The 14,472-nt window shown below is 40.9% G+C and overlaps 2 protein-coding genes across 2 annotated transcripts in view; both read left to right on the top strand.

Moving 5' to 3' along the window:
* The first annotated feature begins 5,258 nt into the window (after window positions 1–5,258).
* On the top strand, window positions 5,259–12,202 carry LOC136863770 (serine-rich adhesin for platelets-like). The gene is made up of 4 exons (XM_067140123.2): window positions 5,259–5,268; window positions 6,183–6,293; window positions 10,024–12,095; window positions 12,152–12,202. The coding sequence occupies exons 1-4, from the start codon at window positions 5,259–5,261 to the stop codon at window positions 12,200–12,202; spliced, it is 2,244 nt and encodes a 747-aa protein (XP_066996224.2).
* The window catches only part of LOC136864682 (E3 ubiquitin-protein ligase HECW2), a 277,203-nt gene continuing 274,897 nt past the window's right edge, over window positions 12,167–14,472 (top strand). Inside the window, exon 1 of the mRNA XM_067141994.2 lies at window positions 12,167–12,621. Within this exon, the coding sequence (XP_066998095.2) occupies window positions 12,219–12,621 (403 nt within the window). The 5' untranslated portion in view covers window positions 12,167–12,218. The remainder of the gene's footprint in view (window positions 12,622–14,472) is intronic.

Genomic DNA, 14,472 nt, shown 5'->3' with positions numbered 1-14,472 from the left:
GTTAAATTACTCATATCTACCTGTAGTAAGAACTTTACGTTGCGAGAGACAGTAAGCAAACGTGAAGTAGGCCAATTATTGTGTCAATTTATGATCCTCTTGGTTTAATTACTTCCGTTGTTGTCTTGTACGAGATATTCCTACAGTAGTTGATGACAAACTCCAATGAAACGATCTCCTACTACTGCCATTGTTTCGAAATTGGCAAAATATGATTGAACAATTGTCTACTATTGAGAATAATAATGTTATTTGCTTTACGTCCCACTAACTACTCATTTGCGGTTTTCGGAGACGCCGAGGTGCCGGAATTTAGTCCCGCAGGAATTCTTTTACGTGCCAGTAATCTACCGACACAAGGCTGACGTATTTGAGCACCTTCAAATACCACCGGACTGAGCCAGGATCGAACCTGCCAAGTTGGGGTCAGAAGGCCAGCACCTCAACTGTCTGAGCCACTCAGCCCGGCCCTACTATTGAGATTATTCAAGTAGATCGACTAATTCGAGTGGAAAATCCCATTAAAATACAACTGCATGGATTTTGTGACGCTTCCCAAAGAGCATATGGTGTCTATTTGTACTTGCTCTCAGTGGATGCATCAGATGTGATTTCAGTTAATTTACTCTGTGCGAAGACAAGGGTGGCACCTGTAAAGGTGTTATGTTTACCCAGACTCGAGCTCTATGGAGCTTTGTTACTTTCTAAATTGGTTCAAAAAACACTGCCTATTTTAGTTATTAATGTAAATATAATGTCTTTGGAGTGATTCAATCATCATACTGGCTAGGATTTTTGCTTCATTGGCAAGATGGAAAACTTGTATGGCAAATTGGGTTGCCCAGATACAAGAGGTGACCAGCGAGGATAATTGGAAACACACACTTTCCGGGAACAACCCAGCAGATCTTAAATCTCATGGAACTGATCCAGAAAATCTTGGATGTGGAAGATCTATGGTGGCATGGACCTCGGTGGTTGTCACATTCAGGAACTTCCTGGCCCAGTATGTCAAGAGAAGAAGCAGTTGAAGAAATCCTAGAAGAAAGAACAGCGAATGGCTTATGTTAGATTTATTAAGAACTGCTGTTGCTCCCAAGAAAGGGACACAGGAGTAGTAACCACATTAGAATTCTAACAATCACCGAAAACTTGTGTCAGACTTGTACAACTAGCTTTTTTACAGTCAAGAGATTGCCGACTTCAAAAACAAGAAGTCTCGTAGCAAGAACAGTTATTCAATCGATCTGAACCAATGGTCAGGGCATGCTACGAGTTGGCGGAAGATTAGAATTCGTAGCAATCAATTACAGAAGGTCGTTCGGGATCTCTGGTGACGAGTTTGGAGGCCGCTGGCGGCACTGTTATCAACTTGATCACGTCAAAACGGGGAGTGATGATTTACGTCGGTACTGAGTACGTGTGTGTAGAGTTTCGTGACATTTGCTGCAACGATGCTGAAACGGATTGACCGTTACTGGGAGGGCTACATAACAGCCCTTTCCGATGTCTAATATACGGTAGCTATTCTGCAATCCAAGGAATGTGCAAGAAGCTTGATTTCTTGATATCAAAGAACGGGACCAGTGTTGTATTGAATAAAAAAGGCAAAAACCGACTGGGCTTAATTCTATAGGGGGAAAAGAGAAAAATCCATGACCAGCCAGCAGCCGTACAGCAGAAGTGGTGAGGAAAGTGAAGGCGCTTGTCTCAGGTGGTAACCCTGCCCCCCCCCCAAGAGGATGTCTATTTCAACAGTTAACACCAGAGTCAACAAGGACCTGCAGTTAGAAAAACGGCATAAGCGCCGAGTTCACAGGCTTTTGCCTCGTCACATTTCGGAACGTCGCACTAACGCAAGAAAGCTGTATGAGGGCTATCTGGTTGGGGACAAGTAGAGAAATGTGGTAACGTTAGACGAAGTGACTGTAACAAACTCCGCTCGATTTACCATCGCCCTAGAGACAAAACAAATGATAAAACATTGTATAAAGAACGCAAGGAAAGTATTCCAAGGGGTTTCGTGATCATCGCTGAATACTGCTACAATGGCAAATCAATCATTCGCCGTGTCTCTAATATAAGGTGAACTCTACATACTATGACCAAGAGGTTTTAACACACAATTACAACACAGATATCTCAGCACTGTCTGGGGGGTTGACAAATCAGATATGGGTACATCAAGATAAAACATCCAGCTATACTTCTGGTTCGACTCGTCTGTTCTTAGAGAAAATGGAGATGGAAACTGGAATCCGTGCAGTCCTTTTACTGACATACCGATGAAGGCACCCGCTGGGTCACCCATGGACTTCTGTGCATTTGGACTCCTAAAAAAGGTCTTAGGAAATAGACGTCCACGCACTAACGATGGCCTCTCAAAAGCCTGTCAGGAGGAGTGGGATAAGATGGGATAAGATAGAAAAAGTCTGCTGCAATGGAAAATACGTTGTCGGGCTATAGCTAGAAATTCTGGCTTTCCAGCAGAGCATGATCGTTGGTAGAGACATGGCTTTTCATAAGCTAATTACCCGTCAAACATCGCCGCTAGGGATCCCGAACGAATTCCTGTAGTCCTCTGCCATTCTTGATGGCTTTGTGCCGTTGCAAAGAGGCTGAGAATTATTGTTTATAAAATAATTTCTTTGAAATAATATAATCATGATTTTCGTAGCGTCGTTATTTATTTTTCGTAAAATGTTGCTGGCTTTTCTCTTGTAAAGACATAACAAGAAAAATGAATTAAAAGGAATCCATTCTCAGTAATATTTACACATTATTTATATTATTATTATTATTATTATTATTATTATTATTATTATTATTATTATTATTATTACAATGTAGTTTACGTCGCACCGACACAGATAGATCTTATAGCGACGATGGGATAGGAAATGCCTAGGAATGATGAGGAAGCGGCCGTGGCCGGTATTATTATTATTATTATTATTATTATTATTATTATTATTATTATTATTATTATTTCTCCTTTCTGTCTTAATCTGTTTACCTTCCAAGGTTGGTTTTTCCCTCGGACTCAGCGAGAAATCCCACCTCCACTGCCTCAATGGCAGTGTCCTGGAGCGTGTGACTTTGGGTTGGGGATACAACTGGGAAAGAGGACCAGCAACTCGCCCAGGTGGCCTCACCTGCTGTGCTGAACAGGGGCCTTGTGGGTGGTGGGAAGATTGGAAGGGATAGATAAGGAAGAAGGAACGAAGCGGCCGAGGTACCATCCTGGTGTTTGCTTGGAAACCACGGAAAACTACTTCCAGGATGGCTGAGGTAGGTATCGAACCCATCTCTACTCAGTTGACCTGCCAAGGCTGAGTGACCTCGTTCCAGCTCTCATATCACTTTTCAAATTTCGTGGCAGAGTCGAGAATCGAACCCGGGCCTCTGGGGGTGGCAGCTAATCACACTAACCACTACACCACAGAAGCAGATATAATAATAATAATAATAATAATAATAATAATAATAATAATAATAATAATAATAATAATAATAATAATAATAATAATAATAATAATAATAATTACTTATTAATTGATTGAAATTGCAGCCTGCATTTCGGAGTTTATCAATATTGGTGTCTCATTAGAAGAAAACACAATTACCGTATTCATTTTTCAAATTGTTCTGAAATGAGACTAGAGTATTGAAACGATATAATATGTTCATATACACTAACATTTATGAAAATTGCAACACCAGGAATGAAAAACACGATTGAATAGAACTTGATACCACAGATTATTTACATCACAATGCAAAAATAGTTGTTCACACATCTGTACATGACCCTTGAGCTTGAGAATTGAGTATTTTGTGTAGGCTCTATGCACTGCTTCAGAGCCTCTAAATGTCATGGCATGGAATCAAAGAGGTTCTGGATATGTTCCTGGAGATTCTTCCTCTACACAGTTTGTATGCAAGTCCACAAATCGTCGATAGTGGTTACCGGAGGACCGCGACGAACAAGTTACCGACCAACCATATCCCAGACATGTTAGATGGGTGACACGTCAGGTGAACGTGAATGCCAGGGAAGCGATGATACCCGTCGTTCTTCGAAGAAAGCTTACACATTCCTCTCCAGATGTGGCCAGGCATTGTCCTGCTGAAATATGACAGGTGGAGTTGCCGGAAGGAGGGGGAGTAGCTTGGGCTCTTGAAACCTCCCTCATGTACTGGTTGCAGTTCAGATAGACCTCAATATGTAAGAGGCGAGGTCGATTGTTGTAGCCATTAGTGCCCCAAAACATCACGCTTGGTGTTTGTCCGCTATGCCACTCAACAGGGCAGGCTGCCAGATTGCACTCACCACGGTAGCATCAAACACGTATGCGACCATCACTGTAAGACAGGTTAATATTTGTTGCAATGCTCCAGCATCGAGCCAACACTGTTAATGAAGCTCTATGATCCATTATGACCATGAGGACAAGATGTTGGTCATCCCATGCTGTGGTCATATTGTGTGGTCCAGTGCCCGCTCGTCTTTGCGTACGACCCTCTTCTAACCACTGCTTCCACCCAGGCATCACTGCTGTAGTAGCATGCCCTGTACGAGCTGAAATGTCACGGTATGACAAACCCGCTTCCCGGAGACTGATCATTCTGCCCCGTTTGAACTCCTTACATGCTGATATTGCACCCTTTAATGTCATGGAGGTATTCTGGCACTTATTTTCACGTTTCCAACTTGTTTGACAGCTCTTCACTGATTACACTTGCTTTAACACTGAACTTGTCGGTCACACAAGATAGGGCCCTGCTGGCCTAATTGTACCCCATCTCTCTACAATCCTAATCACTTATTGTTGGCACACTCTTCTACACATCCACAGAGTTTGGATTCATTTGGTCCATTGTTTTACAGGGTTGCAATTTTCACAAATGTTAGTGTAGACATATTTTATTTGTCACAAAGATAAATTGAATTTAAGGGTTCCACCTTTTCAATACAATACAGTTTTGTTGCACAAGATTATGTTACAACATGTTTATTGTGGTACCGGTTTCGACAGTTTTTTTCATCATCAGCCTGTCACATAAACCGAGCAAGAGGACAAAAATATATATACAACAATATACACACATTGATACAACTCATGTAACGAAAGTTCACACTTAAAAGTAAAAACTATATCTAAAATAGGTAGCAGTGTTTACAGTGCATTAGTGGCATAATAGTCTTATGTAATCTTGATTTAGGAGTTGAAATCACTCATTCTAATGTTGAGTTTATGATTGAATGTGAGTTAAAAACTTGATAAACATATTAAAATCTTGATGGTTGACTCTTTGTGACTAGGTAAAATGATCAAAGAGGGATGCAACTTTTGTACTGTTGTTGTTTGACAGAGTCTTCTAAGCTGATGTTATACCGGCACGTCAAAAGGTGGATGGCTGTATACATGTGGGTCCTATGTTAGAGTGCAGGACCAAGGCTTCTCAGTCCGATGTGGGCCTTTCACAGCGTGCCGTGAAGCTTAACGTGTGGAGAGGAATTTAGAACTGGGCCTAACGTTCCACATCGGACTGAGAATCCTTGGTCCTGCACACTAACATAGGACCCACATGTATACAGCTATCCACCTTTACGTGCCGGTACAACATAAGCTTAAGACTCTGTCAAATAACAACAGTGCAAAAGTTGCATCCCTCTTTGAGACTCATTTTATCACATCTCAATGAGTCAACCATCAGGATTTTAATATGTTAATCATATTCAATCATGAATTCAACATTAGAATGAGTGATTTCAACACCTACATCAAGATTACATAAGACCATTACGCCGCTAACACGTTGTAATCACTGCTACCTATCTTAGATATAATTTTTACTTGTAGGTGTGAACTTTCTTTACATGAATTGTATCAGTGTGTATATATTGTTGTACATATATATATATTTTTGTCCCCTTGCTCGGTTTATGTGATAGGCTGATGATGACAAAAAAATGTGTCGAAACCGGTACCACAATAAACATGTTGTAACATAATCCTGTGCAACGGAATTGTATTGTATTGAAAAGATGGAGCACTTAAATTCAATTTACCTTTGTTATTCTCAGTTCTATATGGAACAACTATGAAGTTTTTAATATTATTTGTGTTACTCCCAATATTATGACTTTCTCTTAACACATGCGTCTCTTTTTTCAGATGAGAGCGATACATCTAAATGGCTTGCATGTCTCAATGATGGTCTTGGGGCGGCTTCTGGGGAAACGATGTGGTTGTTAGATTTGCCACAACCTACCCTCAGTCACCAAGGTAAGTAATGATCGAATTGATTATTTATTCTCAAGATACATTTATGCCCTTTTTTTTGGAATAATCCAGTGAAAGTCTTTATTGCTAAGTAACTTACAATATTTCTTTCTTTCTTTCTTTCTTTCTTTCTTTCTTTCTCCTGGACTGAATTGTCAGCGTAATGGCTTTTGGTTCAGGTGTGCCCTGGCTCAATTTCCGACTCAGCTGGGGATTTAAAGTTAAGAATTTCATGGCTATTCCGTATTGAACTGAGAATCACAAAAGTAATTTAATGTAATGGAATTCACCTTTTCAATACATACAAAACTGTTGCACATTTTTTATTATTATAAAGGTATCGGTTTCGACATGTTTTAAATGTCGTCATCAGCCTTATGTAAAACTAAGCAAGAGAACAAATTCACATAAAGCAACAATACACACATACTAGGCAAAATTCGTATAATGACACATTTAAAATGCGAGTAGTTCATATAAAATATCTGAGGATTGCTGCGCATTCTCTATGAATTTCTCTGCATTTCTCTATGAATAAGATACTTAGCAAGATTTTAACGTATTCAAAAGTTTTATCATACCAAAGCACAACTTACAGAAAGTGCCTCAACTCATGTACCAAAGCAATACAAGACTATTACGCCGCCAACCCGTAGCAATCCTCAGATATTTTATATGAACTATTTTAAATGTGTCATTATACAAATTTTACCTAGTATGTATGTATTGTTGCTTTATGTGAATTTGTTCTCTTGCTTGTTTTTACGTAAGGCTGATGATGACATTGAAAACATGTCGAAACCGGTAGCTTAATAATAATAAAAATGTTGTAATATAATTTATGTGCAACAGTTTTGTATGTATTGAAAAGGTGGATTCCATTATATTAAATTACGTTTGTGTCAGCTGGGGATTTTAACTGCGTATAATTAACACCTCTGTCTGAAGAACATATTTTTAAAATAATTTGTTGTATGTTCCACTGACACAGATACAGTAGGTCTCATGGCAATGATGGGATAGGAAAGGGCTAGGAGTGAGAAGAAAGTGGCCGTGACCTTAATTAAGGTACAGCCCCAGCATTTGCTGGGTGCGAAAATGGGAAACCATGAAAAACCATCTTCAGGGCTGCTGATAGTGGGGTTCGGACAAACTATCTCCCGAATGCAAGCTCACGGCTGCGCGACCCTAACCGTACAGTCAGTTTGCTCAGTACTTATTGTTTGTGTTCAGCTTGATACACTTCTCTTCATTTACATACAACGTACCACTCCATTCTCCACCACAATACATAGATCTTCATAGAGCATTGGTCGATTGTGTTCCACGTCGTACTGTGGCAGGATGAATAGAGGCCTTCAAATGAAGAAAGAAGAGAACAAACTACCGACCTTCCTTACAGTGGATGTTCTGTGTTGACTCGTATAGATGTATTGGTGGCCGGGATCAAGCAGAGCCTAATGGAAGAAATATACTGGACTGTGATAGAATTAGCCCCTTGTCAGTGTACCACATTTGACATATGGAGTTAAATGTACAGAAGATTGCTGATGAGTGATTGACACGACACTTAAGAAAGGGGTGCACTCGTTAAAACATGCAATATCGGAAATTTGACCACAATGGAAACAACTTGCTCATTGCAATAAAACTTGAGCAATAATCCGAAAAATGGTGCCATGGTGACACTAGGCCTGACCATCAAGCTGCAGATCATTTTATCATAATTAGGATGTTCTGGTGTGACATTCAGTATGTGAGGGGCACATTCTAACTGCACAGTATTACACCATTTCTGTGGTACTATCTTCATTGTGCAGTACGGGAGAAACCCAGAACTATTGGACTAAGTGATAATCTTACATGACAAATCGGACCTCAGAAAGCAGACATTATCAGATTGGAGACTATCCTCATTTTCCTGATCTTAGTCCGTCTGTCTTTCATCTCATTCCTGGAGCTAAGAAACCATTGCATAGGAAATGCTTTGCCTACACACAAGAAATGAGCTAGCACACATTAATGAATCTCAAACAACTAATGGTATTCTCAGTTTTCTCTTATCAATGGCAATAAACTGTAGACAAGCTGAAAAACTATTTTTAAGGAAGTTAAACAGGTTGTGTGAGAATGAAATATTTTCAACTGTCATGTTTGTTCCTTCTGTCTATTTTGGGAATATTGTGCCCAAATGAAAGGATTTTAAGACTGTACAACACGTCTAATGTATTAACAACATAAGAACTTAAAATCGTAAGTCTGTCAGTACACAGTGTACTATAGCAAAAGTTTCTGATGATTGTCTGAAAAACTTTCAGTTCAAAAATAACTGGATGTAAACACAGATGAACAACACTTGACACAGTTCAAAAAGAAAAACATGAAGTATTAAGCTCTACTGATTTAACTGTTCAATAACACTATATTTATGAGGAGAACTAATGACTTGTTTAAGTGTGGTATTTGGATGTCTGTTAGTACATGTCCATCAAAGAACACTAGTTCATAATTTATCTGTGAATGTTTGACTGTCACTGCTGAGTTCAGTAAGTATAGAGTCGACTGTTGAAATGATAAAGTTCCACTAAGGTTTGTAGAGTGTATAAGAATACCTATCAGCATAACGCTGCTGTCTCACGATGCGCATTCAGTCGTTCCATGATCAGACCCCCTGGGTTCGCCAGGGCGTGGTGATCTGCCTTTTTAAGCTCGATGCTGTCCTTATATACACAGCTTGAGCTGGTCGCTTGCTCGCTGGGAGCGCCCCCACACGCCGGCTCAGTGAGAGATTTTCCGGAAGGCCTTCATGTGGCGGGCAGAGTTTACAGCAGGCACCACAACAAGGAAACATTATAGAATACATGTTGCACATTTTCACACTTTCCTATTAAATTTCTAACAATCCATTATGATTTGTGAACTGTTGCTTCACAAGTTGCTTTACATTGCACCAACACAGATAGGTCTTATGGTGATGATGGGACAGGAAAGGGCTAGGAGTGGAAAGTAAATGGCTGTGGCATTAAATAAGGTACAGCCCCAGAATTTGCCTGGTGTGAAAATGGGAAACCATGGAAAACCATTTTCAGGGCTGCCGATAGTGGGGTTCGAACCCGCTATCTCCCGAATACTGGGTGCTGGGCACGCTTAAGCAATTGTAGCTATCGAGCTTGGTCTGGGTTCCTCTGCTGAGCCAACAGTCGTAGAAAGTGGTCATCAGCTGCAGTTGTAGAATGTTGACTACTTCTGTGGGATAAATATCATATTATGTTGTTCTGAAACAGTTCCATGTCCAAAGTTCATCAGTGAAAGGAGGAAAAGGAACTGTGTGGCTTGATTTGCGAACATTTAACACGGTACTTACTTGCACAGTACATACATATTGAATGTTGTTTGTGATCATTTGACCATTTGATGTGTCTGGTTTCCGGCCATAGAAATCTTTCATTCAAAGATTTTGTTCAGGTTATCCATAGATTGTTTTAAGACTGGTTTAATTCCTTCCTGTTTATGTATAACTCTACATCAATTTCTGTTCTATTATGAATCTTTATAAAATGTTCTCTGCAAATGTGACTACCAAATCTTATGTCTGAGGTACATAATTTTGAGTAATTCCTGTCTTTACAGCTGATACTGTGCTTTCTTTAGAAATGTTGTTGATGATTTTAACATTGGTCTGAATTTTTAAGCAATATTTTCTTTGATTAAGACTTTCTTATTTTTGTTTTAGACTGTGAAAAGCTGCTGTGCTTCCGTTACTACAGTGGGCTCAATTTATCCTGTCTGGCCCAGTCAGAGCCTTTTGCATCTACGAAGACTTTCTCCAAGCAACACACAACGGGGGCAGCTTCGTCATGTGTGAAGCGGCGCGAGGTGCCATCCGAATTGACCCGCATCAAGGCATATTCTGGTGGCGGCGGCAGTTCGGAGAGTGACTCTGAAGTTGAGGCATCAGCCAAATATCGGCGCCAGCGTGCTGCACGTCTGATCAGAAAGAAAGTAGCCTTAACTCAGTTATCAGGGGGTGGGAGTAACAAGCGTGTGACCAATGGTTATCCGTCCCATACCAATGGTGGTGAAGAATCTGATAACTCAGATTCTGCTCTTGTGTCAAGTCGAGAACTACACACTTGGAACTCTCATGAATGTGCACAGAGAACACTAGACTTTGCAGATGAAGCTCACGGTTCAAGTGGTGTTGGAAGTAATAGTGCAGAATACTATCCTATCTGGACTAAGTCTCCCGTTGTATCATCTTCTGGCTCAGTCTATGAAACTTTGTATCCATCATGTAGTGTATCCGAGGTTCCACCCCCACCTCTTCCACCTAGGGCTTCAAAGCACCGCCCTCTTGAGAGAATGCGTGCTCTCCCGTTCTACCCTAATAATATCTTGAATCCTCCTGAAGTACCACGCCAGCATAAACCATGCACTAAGGAGCGGCATCTTCACCATCACCATCACCACCACCATCAAGGTCCAGGGCCATCATTACCACCAAAACCACGGAGAATGCTTAATCCTGAGGACAGTTTTGCATTTGAAATCATTGATACAGATGAGCTTCTTGGTGTTGATCCTCACCATGGTGCATTTGATTTGCCATCTGACCCTGTTGTGAAGGATGTGTCTCAGAGTACAATTCCCACTAGTAGCCTGAAGTATAAAAAGTGTTCTCCCTGTTCAAGTCAGGAACAAGTAAGAGGAGCAAAGTCTCTGGACCTTTCATTTGATTCTCAATACAGGGATAATGTAAGTAGTTTGGACAATGCAAATAATTCCCTCCAGAGGCCAGTTAAATTAGGTATGACTGAAGGTGCAGGAGAAGATGGTACCCCATGTGACACTATACCTGCTGTGTCAGCACCCTTAGCCACTCCAGAGCAGGATGGTAGTCTAATGGATAGCTCATCTGTTGAAAATCTTGTGGATGATGAAGATGACAATGTCTTTTTACCACAGGATGATATTACGATTTTGGAGAATGCGGCTTCATTAATTGTGAATAATGCTCTTCAGAATCTTGCAAATAGTAGTGAGTTAAGTCATCCAAAATACCAAAGCTATAAGAGCCATGAATGGCCAGTAACAGATCAGCAGGTGCAGAAGCAATGCCAAAGAAACAGTAAGCAGGGTTATGTGGATTCAGTTGGTGGAAGCTCTAGTCATTGTAAACCTCAGCAAGATACGTCATTAGTAGACAACAGTATTGAGGAGCTTGAATCTCTTGCAAGTGGTGTAGATTTTCCTTCTCGTGTGTGTGATATGCCTGTCATACTCACCGATTCATTACATTCAAGGGTTGTGACAGGGACTGGTTCCTATAGGCTTGATAGTAGAGATGATCGCGCAAAATCTTTGTACTGTGATAATACACCACCTGACTCTAATCTTGATCCATCAACTCTCCTCTCTGTCCCCAATACATCAACTACCCTCTCACCTGTGTCACCTAATTCACTTTCAGATTCTGTTATGGCTCTTTCAGCTGCCACAGAATGTAGCACCAGTTCCAGTTCTGAGGCCAATACAATGGTTCTCAGTAACAGAAGCTCCAGTGCAGACTCCTTAGTGTCTGGCATCCTGAACAATGCTGCCAGCCTTGCAACATCAAATGAGAACATTCATGAATGTCCTCTTTTGTCGAAACCAGGGGACAGTGGTACTGTAGATCCTGGAGAAGATATTGAAGATTTAACTTCTCAAGAGACGTGTGTGAATGCTGTTGCACTGCCAAGTGCAAATAGTGGAGACAGTCCAGAGCCCTTAGAGGAAGATGGTATGAGTCTGTCAGAGGAACCTGTAACGCCAAAGTCAGTTCTTACTCGAGCTCATAAACCTCTTTCACGACAAATCAGTCACCCACCACTACCGTCACTTCTGGGGGCTCAGGATCACCACTTGTGTGAACGATTTCCAACGCGGATGAACGGTCATGATGCTCTTACTTCCACTACTCCACGACCGCACAATCGTCTGCTGAGTCGTGTGGCAGCAGTGACAAGTCCAACACATTTGCCACAGTGTCCTCCAACTCCAACCCATCACGCCCGTCCAATTCACCGCCCAGCGCTTCACAGTCCATTCGTTCAGGATCATCATATAGCTAGTAGAGAAACCTCTCCTGATGGACCATCTACTTCATCTGGAGCAGTAGGCGGTAGTGATGGGTTACTAGAAGGTGCTACACGTTTGCAGAGAATGGGTGAAGGATGCTCGATCCTTCCACTCCGTCATTTGACAACCACTCGTCTTCCATCTATACCAGAGCGTTCAGCTAAGAACCAGCATCTGGAACTAGCTTCAGAAGAGGAACCTCTACCACCATGTTAGTAAAATGTTTGTATTTAGCAACGCATTTGTAAGGTAATGAATAATTTAGAATTTTTCTCTTCAGGTACAATCATTGACAAGCTGCCTCAAAAGAATAAGACATTAACCTTATGATACATTTCAATTCCTGGCCAGGCTGTGGGATTTTAACTGCAGATGACTTATTCCCTGTGGTTTGGGGACTGAGTTTCTGTGCTGTATCTACACTTCTCTGCAACTCATACACACTAATTTCCTCCACTACCCCATATAAGAGATACTGCCTAAGTTCCACGCAGGGTCTACTTAAAAAGGGCTGGGCTATGGTGGCATTATTATTATTATTATTATTATTATTATTATTATTATTATTATTATTATTATTATTATTATTATTACATTTTTTAAAAATTTTGTTGTAGTCTCCTCCCTTTGTTGACAGTTAATAATTTAAAATTTGAAAAGTTTATGCACTACTACTTTCATATACAGTATTCCCTGTTAGGACAGCTTTAAGCATGGGACACAAGAAAGACTTGGATCTTTCTAAATACAACATGCTTATTATTTTTTTTTTTTTTGCTATTTGTTTTACGTCGCGCCGACACAGATACGTCTTATGGCGACGATGGGATAGGAAAGGCCTAGGAAGTGGAAGGAAGCGGCCGTGGCCTTAATTAAGGTACAGCCCCGGCATTTGCCTGGTGTGAAAATGGGAAACCACGGAAAACCATCTTTAGGGCTGCCGACAGTGGGGCTCGAACCCACGATCTCCCGATTACTGGATACTGGCCGCACTTAAGCGACTGCAGCTATCGAGCTCGGTACAACATGCTTAAGAATAGAATAAGTTTGCATAGTAATTTAAAATTTTCAAATAAATACCCTACAATTTTTACAGAGTATTTGTTACTCCTCAGAAAATAGTTTATAATATTTTAATTTATTCTATTTCTGAGCATATTACGAAGTAAGAGGAAGCTGAAATTTACTTTTGCTGATCAGGAATGAAAAGCATGAATGTTTTTATTTGGATGTGTACTCTTTCAGTGACTGAAGTTTGTATTTGATCTTCTATTTCTCCATTTAATTTTATACAAGGGTTGTTTTTTAAGTTTTGGCAACTATTTTATTTATTAATACATATCATACTTACATAATTCTAAGTTCCATAGGCCTTTGATATAGTCACTGGCGTTGCGTAGGATGTGTTCCTAGCGATACGAAAGCTATTGGATCCCGTTGGCATTGCCCAGTCTGTCGATGGTACGAAGAGAGCGGTCGGTGGCCTGTAAAACGTCTTAATTTCTATGGAAGTGCTTACCGCATAGTGGCTCCTTCCTCTTAGGTATTAGATCGAAGTCACAGGAATTTAAATCTGGAAAGTACAGGGGGAAGGGGGATGATGGAGCACCCCCAGTGATTGAACAATTCAGACCCAACTCTGCTGTGTGTGCCGTAACATTGCCATGCAGAATGATGGGTGGGTTATCCATGAAGTGTTGCCATTTTCTTCTCAGAGCTGTTCGCAGATGGTTTTGCAATAATGAACATTAGTATACCGCATTGACGGTCTGCCGTGGGGGAGCAGTATGCGTTAAGTTCACATCCGATGCATCTCCACTAATGTGGACACAGTCTGTGCATGTTCGTCACTTACTGGTGGGTGATCAGACCGAGACATGTCCAACACCTTCGCATCCTTGGTGACACTATTGTGTCGTGCGATCTTTAGAACACTGGATTTTTAACCAGCTTCTTTGTGCATGCTTGGAAAACCTGCCGACTGTATTTCGCGAGCACTTGCCACCTGGTCACAGTAAACGGACGTGGAGGGGGAAGGGTGAAGTCATGTGCTCTTGGAAAG

The sequence above is a fragment of the Anabrus simplex genome, chromosome 2 (genome assembly GCF_040414725.1).
Source record: "Anabrus simplex isolate iqAnaSimp1 chromosome 2, ASM4041472v1, whole genome shotgun sequence".
Taxonomy (NCBI): Eukaryota; Metazoa; Arthropoda; class Insecta; order Orthoptera; family Tettigoniidae; genus Anabrus; species Anabrus simplex.
The sequence above is the reverse complement of the archived record's forward strand: the minus strand, read 5'-3'. Positions and strand labels throughout refer to the sequence as shown.

Coding starts and splice junctions, on each gene's coding strand:
- LOC136863770 (XM_067140123.2), top strand. Junction 6,294..10,023: donor ACCTACCCTCAGTCACCAAG/GTAAGTAATGAT, acceptor TTTTTGTTTTAG/ACTGTGAAAAGCTGCTGTGC. Junction 12,096..12,151: donor TGAGTCTGTCAGAGGAACCT/GTAACGCCAAAG, acceptor ACGACAAATCAG/TCACCCACCACTACCGTCAC.